Source organism: Gadus morhua, chromosome 4 (genome assembly GCF_902167405.1).
Source record: "Gadus morhua chromosome 4, gadMor3.0, whole genome shotgun sequence".
NCBI classification, from domain to species: Eukaryota; Metazoa; Chordata; class Actinopteri; order Gadiformes; family Gadidae; genus Gadus; species Gadus morhua.
This window is the reverse complement of record NC_044051.1, coordinates 20,320,181-20,327,775: the sequence shown is the minus strand read 5'-3', so window position 1 is coordinate 20,327,775 and position 7,595 is coordinate 20,320,181. Positions and strand designations below refer to the sequence as shown.

The following is a 7,595-nucleotide window of genomic DNA, read 5'->3' as shown; positions in this document are numbered from 1 at the left end:
GGGATGGTATGGGACCAAATAACCCAGGACTCTCTGAGCAAGATTGAGGCAGAATAGAGCAGAATTTGAGAGAGAAATACACTCGATGCATGAGAGTGATGAGCAGATTTAGATGTTCAGTACTCCACCGAGTAATATTGAAATTGAGAAAAATGCATATAAAAACATGCAAACGTGTACCATCCGTACTCTGTTTATTCATTTTGAATTACATCGCTGTTGCTCCAGGCTGAGCAGAGATAAGCGAGTGTTGCATCAGAGGACACGCATGCAGACACACTCACACACACACACACACACACACACACACACACAGACACACACACACACACACACACACACACACACACACACACACACACACACACACACACACACACACACACACACACACACACACACAGTTTGGCACATGCACACAATAAGACACACACACATGCATAGTATACACACACACGCCTGGACACACAAACACTTAGATGCACATAGATGCATGCACAGACACACGCACACACACACACACACACACACACACACACACACACACACACACACACACACACACACACACACACACACACACACACACACACACATACAGATGCATGAACAAATAAACAAAGACACACACACACACACACAGACACACACACACAGCTCTCCCAAGTCCCCTTAACCAAACAAGATGGCAGCACTACGCATAACTGCCCACAGCTCTTCAGACGGTGGAAGCTAAAGCAGGGAAAGCAGAACAAATTGTTCATTCCTTGTGTCCGTGAGACATAAGGAATCGCGGCTGCTTCAGAGGTAGAGACTTCCCGGGGAAGAGGCCAAGACGCACACAGCTGCATCGCTGCTTCTGTCCATTTGTGCGTCTACAGTGATACATATTCATGAACACACATCCCATCCCTATCTGGAAATGGACATAATAAGGACGAGGAAAAAAACCGACCGGTTATGGTATAGTCCCTGCTATTCTTTTACATAATGCCTCAATGTTTTGTTGTTTTCCAAATCCTACTATATCTTAGTATAGAGAGGACACTGGTCCATACTGAGCTTCATGGAGAAGCCATTTCCATTTTGATAAAGGAATGCTGACGCTTATTTCCCTCCTTGTCTTAGCAGGGACAGAAATACATTCCCTGTGATCCACCGCACGTTCGCATGCCTTCACGAGGAACGCTCTGTTCAGCAATTTGAAGAAGACATTCGTAGAAGGAATACTAATTGGTATTCTGCTAATTGCACATTTATAACGTACCCAGCTGCAAAAAAAAAGGATTATTTTTCCCAATATCATCAGAATATTTTATGATATCGAGTAAATGTATGAATTTGAAAGGTAAAGCTTTTTCAACTGCTGATCTCGGCGTATTAAGCTAGGGGACGCAAAATTATTGTAAGTATCAGATGTGAAAGTCGTTTCAGCAGGTTACGGTACGAGCTAGATGCCGCCTACCCACTATGAAGCCTTTTTATTCAAAACACTTCCCACTTGCCGGGAGTGTTTCCAGCGAGGACCCAAGGAAGTACAGTGTCTAGTGCGACGTTATTTGGATGGGCGGTTGTGGGGAAAGCTGCAAGCAGCGATACCAAAGGCCACGCAACCAGAGGCCACCCAACTAGAGGCCATGCAACCAGTGCAAGCACTTAGGGTGCAAGACACCCAAAGTGTCTTGCAAATGCAAGACACCCAAAGTGTCTTGCACTTTGACTCGCAAAATTGGGGCCCAAACCCAGAACATTTCAAAGGTGGTCAAACCCTCGACAAGCGCCTCTACTCTCTCCACCACTTTAACCCTTTGATTCAACAACAAAATGAAAAACACACAATAACAGCTCAAAATGCTCCGTCATGGGTGCACTGGTGGCGCTGCACCTATGACTAGTTCACCCACGCATGTTTGAAAGACCAGGAACATGAGGTTGATGATGATGATGATGACGAAGATCGGCCCCCTACCATGTTGTTCAGATCCAGAGTCGCCTTCTTCAGACGTTCGTCAGATGCTCTGACCATCACCACGGAATCGGCGAGGGTTTGACACGCGACACCTCCTCCCCTGCTCCTCTCCACTACCTCCACTCCCTCCTCCTCTTCCTCCTCCGTCACCTCTGCCGCTGTTCCACCTGCTCCGCAGCCCATCGCCGTGGCGATGCCCTGCAGCTGGGCCGACAGCGTGTGGGTGGACGCCCCCAGGGCAGAGAACCGCTGGATGAACGCCTCACGGGCCTCTGCAATGAAATGAAGAACACGTCAGATAGAGGGAAACAGGGGAAGAGCAGCTCCACCGCTAACCAGAGGAGGAGCAGCTCCACCGCTAACCAGAGGAGGAGCAGCTCCACCGGTAACCAGAGGAGGAGCAGCTCCACCGGTAACCAGAGGAAGAGCAGCTCCACCGGTAACCAGAGGAGGAGCAGCTCCACCGCTAACCAGAGGAGGAGCAGCTCCACCGCTAACCAGAGGAGGAGCAGCTCCACCGCTAACCAGAGGAGGAGCAGCTCCACCGCTAACCAGAGAAGGAGCAGCTCCAGCGGTAACCAGAGGAGGGGCAGCTCCACCGGTAACCAGAGGAAGAGCAGCTCCATCGGTAACCAGAGGAGGTGCAGCTCCACCGGTAACCAGAGGCAGATTGGCTCCAGCGGTAACCAGAGGAGGAGCAGCTCCACCGGTAACCTGATGAAGAGCAGCTCCACCGGTAAGGAAGAGCAGTTCAACCGGTAACCAGAAGAATTGCAACTCCAGAGTGCCAGAGGAAGAGCAGCTACACCACGGGTTACCACGGTAACCAGAGGAAGGGCAGCTCCACCGGTAACCAGAGGAAGAGCAGCTCCACCATGTAACCACGGTAACCAGACGAAGAGCAGCTCCACCATGTAACCACGGTAACCAGAGGAAGAGCAGCTCCACCACTGGAAACCACGGTAACCAGATGGAGGGCGGCTCCACCATGTAAATATCGGTAACAGCTCCACCATGCAAATGCAAATGTACCAAAAAAAGGCCACAACAAGCGAGTCTTTCAGGGCCCGATTCCCCTCCTGTGATGGTGTTCCCAATGTGTTGCCTCCGACTGGTATGCAGCATTATGTTCCCACACACGCACGAATACATGCATGCACAAACTAACACGCCCATGCACCCACACACACACAGCCCCAAAACAAACCACAACAAAGCCTCAATGCTTGGAGTTCGGGGGGGCCGGGAGGGGGATTCTGATTACACCTCGACCCGGTTCCCGAACTTGTTCACATTTCGAGGCAAGTGTTTTCAGAGCCGTGGGGGGGCTCGAGTGAGTGCAGCCCTGGCGTTAGCGAGATAGTATTATGGGCTGTTCTGGTCTGAGCAAACAGGGGCCCGCTGAACACATCTTCACAGCACTTGGGGGCTCTCAGTGCGTCTCAGAAAGGAAGGGAGAGAGAAAGACAGAAAGACAGCGGGAAATAGAGAAAAACAAACATAACAAACAGCCAAACAAAGACACGGCGAGGACAAGGAAAGTCAGTTAGAAAAGAATGAATTATTAGTTAGAATTATTAATTGATTTAAAAATAAAAAGGAGCCAACCCAAACAACAGCTGTCACTGGCGAGGAGCGAGCCTGGCCCTGCTCTTGTGACAAGGCCACGGAGCTGTTGAGCGTTCTGCTCCGTTCTTCCTCCACAATGCAGCTCCCTTTGGGCTGGACTCACGTCTACGAGGGACCACCCAACCACCGCCTGGCGGACCAGGGCTGCTAACCAGCCGCTCCCGACATGTGTGTATGTGTGTGTGTCTGTGTGTGTTTGTGTGTTTATGTGTGTGTGTGAGTGTGAGTGTGTGAGCGTGTGAGTGTGACAGTGTGAGCGTGTGTTTGTGGGTGTGTGTGTGTGTGTGTTTGTTTGCATGTGTGTCTTTGTGTTTGTGTGTGAAAGAGAGAGAAAAAGTTTGTTGGTTTGGGTGCGTGGGTATACTCATGTGTGGATGGAAAATCTAATTGTTTAGTTTTGTAGTAGCTTAATTATTTGACCATTCACTTTAAAAGGACAGACAGGGCTGCCACACCAAGGTACGCACATTTGAAAGAGCTTCAAGGATTCCAGAAAACAGGACTTCTTTCCATGGTGGTCCTTGTTGGATAGAAGTTGTAAAGCCTGTGTTTGTGTGTGTGTGTGTGTGTGTGTGTGTGTGTGTGTGTGTGTGTGTGTGTGTGTGTGTGTGTGTGTGTGCGTGTGTGTGTGTGTGTGTGTGTGTGTGTGTGTGAGAGTGTGTTTGTGTGTGTGTGTGTGTGTGTGTTTGTTTGTGTTTTTTTGTGTGTGTGTGTGTGTGTGTGTGTGTGTGTGTGTGCGCGTACGCGAGATAGGGGAGTACGGCATGAGTGGCATATAAATGTACAGAGAAAAAAAAATACAGACACTATTCATATGGGATACTGGGATTTTACTGGCTTTATTCTGTAGACAACCTTTTACATAATAGGCCTAGTAAACCCTAACCCTTACACTGGTTCAAACTAAAATCTTTATTAAAACTGGTCCACAATATAACCTTATCTAAAACTGGTCCATTCTAAAACCTTTTCTAAAACTGGTCCATACTAAAACCTTATCTTAATCTGGTCCATACTAAAACCTTATCTTAAACTGGTCCATACTAAAACCTTATCTAAAACTGGTCCATACTAAAACCTTATCTTAAATTGGTCCATACTAAAACCTTATCTAAAACTGGTCAATACTAAAAGCTTTACTATAACTTGTCCATACTTAAACCTTATCTAAAACTGATTAAAAATAAAACCTTTATTAAAACTGGTACATACTTATTGCTTATCTAAAACTGGTTAAGAATAAAACCTTTATTAAAGCTGGTACATTAGAAAAGCCTTTATTTACCACACATTCACACGTGCGTGTGCGTGCATGTGTGTGTACGGGGAGCCCAGCGTTGGGGGGTCCTGGGGGGGAGCAGCCCTCCTGGAGGCGTGTGTAATCACAACAATAAAGCAGGGATTAGAGATGCAACGCCTGTCACATAAACAGGGATTAGGATGGTCAGTGTGCTTCCTGTTCTTCATCCCTGTTTATGTCTGTTGGCCTCTCTGCTGCGTCCCTGAGCCCCGACCGGGAACAACGCAGCCAGAATCCATCTCTGCATAGCACTCAAGTCGAGCTGTTTGGATTGCAAACCATTTTTCGTTTTTCATTTTAAAATACTATTTCCTGATCTGCAGGGAACACCAAGAGAACGACTAGTAGGTGTATTGATGGATCCAGGTGGTGGTTATATATTTAGTGCGGTGGGTTCGTTGTTTGAATGGGAACGCGCTGATAAGAAGATTCTCCTGCTGTTTCGAACGTAAAACACCCAGCAGGATGTTTGCTTCAACATCTTCATCATCTTCATCATCATTCAATCAATAAGATGTTGTTTGAAAAGCAGGCAGAATTGCAGTATAAAACACTTGGCAGGGAAAACAATGCAAAAAAACAACAAATCCCAACCAGTTTTAAATTAACAATACAAAATCAACGAATGGCAGGGCTGCATTTGAGAGGTAGGACTAAAATAAGAGATGCCAAACAGGAGTGTTGTGTACCAGTACCGACAGCGGTCGGTGGCTGATGGCTGCTGCGCTTTACCTTGGAAAGCCAGGATGTCCTCCAGGGCGTTGGGCAGGGCGTCCTCCCCCTGGTGGTCCGCGGGGCTCCTCTGCAGAGGGGGGAGGCGCCGGCCACGGCAGTCATAGCGAGCCAGGAGCCTCTCGAGGTGGGCCAGCTGGGCTCCGAGCGTCTCCACCTGCAGCGTCCGGCGCCCAGGAGGGAGAGACGGAGAGGGGGTCAGCGGAGAGAGGGGGGGATCTGGTTCTTCTTGACCCTGTCTGATCTTATCCATGTTGTATTTATTGTATCCTGTACAGCTGCGTTCAGTGTTTATGCATCTTAACTCCAGCAAGACATAATAACAGACACTTTGTCCTTGTATATATTGAGGCTTACCGCGCATTGAAACACAGATTCAGACTGAAAATAAATAGCGTCTAGAGATGTTTCTCAATACATTTAAGAGGACACGAATCAAGGCATCTGGGAAACACCCTCCTATCGGAATCTGGCATAGAGAGAAAGTCCATATGTGGAACACGATACAGATGACAAATACATTGGTATGGTTAATCTGAAGATGGTATTTCCATGAATTAGTTACCTAATTTACCTAATTACACTTAATTTCTGTTTACTTACTTTAGATGACTCTAACCCTTTAATCAACCTGTTGCTCTAAATTAGAGTGAAATTCCAAGGGTTTACATCATCCATTTCCCCTGAACGGATAACAAGAACCCTTTTATACGATCAGCTCTGCTGCTTTATCCTAATCATTCATTTACAGCTACGGAAAGTATGGGAGTCTGTACTGTTACGTTGTAAGGTACAACAGGAAATTAAATGTATTGTATTCCACTAGTACATCCATCGCTTTTTGGTAGAAAACCAAGAACATGGAACCAGAAGCCCTATTTACATTTGCAAGTTTGGCTCTAGGCATCATTCTCTTTCTTTTTCCTCTCAACCCTTTGGTTCAGGGTCTGTTAGCCATCCTGTGTTGCTTCCCAATGGGGAGACTGGACCCCCAACATATACAATCTTGGTGTGGTGAGCAGAAAGGGAAAAGCAGTGAATGGAAGTGAGAGAGAAGGATACAGCGAGGGAGGGACACTCTCAGAGAATAATTGCGAGTGCTCCAGACAGTGTTGGTGGTTTTGCTAAATTGCTAAAACAAAAAATTAGAGAATGCAGTAACAATGCAGGTACAAGCTGCAAAACAAAGAGAGAGAGAGAGAGAGAGAGAGAGAGAGAGAGAGAGAGAGAGAGAGAGAGAGAGAGAGAGAGAGAGAGAGTAGGTAGGTCTGGGAGAGCACTGAGCTAAAGCACCCATTAAGTCCAATGTGTGTTTCATGTGTGTTCGAAGTATGGGCATCACTTATGCACCTTTAGAGATTCTAAAGGGACACACAGGGAAGGAACCAACACACACACAAACACACCCACACTCACACACACACACACACACACACACACACACACACACACACACACACACACACACACACACACACACACACACACACACACCCACACCCACACACACACACACACACACACACACACACACACACACACACACGCACACACACACACACACACACACACAAACACCTCACCTTGTCCTTGACCAGGCCGTAACAGATTGGACATGCCTCACAGTGGTGCGTTGCTCTGTTGTGGTAGAAGTTCAACTGACATTTGTCACACTTATAACCCATGAAACCTTGGCGACAGTGGCAGGTCCCGTTGCCATGGCACTGCATGGACACGGAACCCATGGGGTCACAGTTACAGGCTGGAAGAAGAGCACAATTCATATGTTTTATCACGTGCCAGTATCGAAAGCAATTACAATGGAAATATTTTATACATGACATTGATAAATATTTATTATTATTAGCAGTAATGAACATTGACTACAAGTTATTAACAGATTACTAATGGTGTAGTACTAATTTACTAATGGAGTTCAGGTAAAGTCAGGGATTCATTTATTAA

General features: G+C 46.9%; 1 protein-coding gene across 1 annotated transcript in view; it reads right to left on the bottom strand.

Annotated features, from left to right (window-relative positions):
- Positions 1 to 7,595, bottom strand: part of lamc3 (laminin, gamma 3) — a 100,544-nt gene that overhangs the window by 11,744 nt on the left and 81,205 nt on the right. The window contains exons 17-19 of the mRNA XM_030354263.1: positions 7,214 to 7,392; positions 5,631 to 5,787; positions 1,970 to 2,241 (exon numbers count right to left, since the gene is read on the bottom strand). Coding sequence (XP_030210123.1) covers positions 1,970 to 2,241; positions 5,631 to 5,787; positions 7,214 to 7,392 — 608 coding nt within the window. The remainder of the gene's footprint in view (positions 1 to 1,969; positions 2,242 to 5,630; positions 5,788 to 7,213; positions 7,393 to 7,595) is intronic.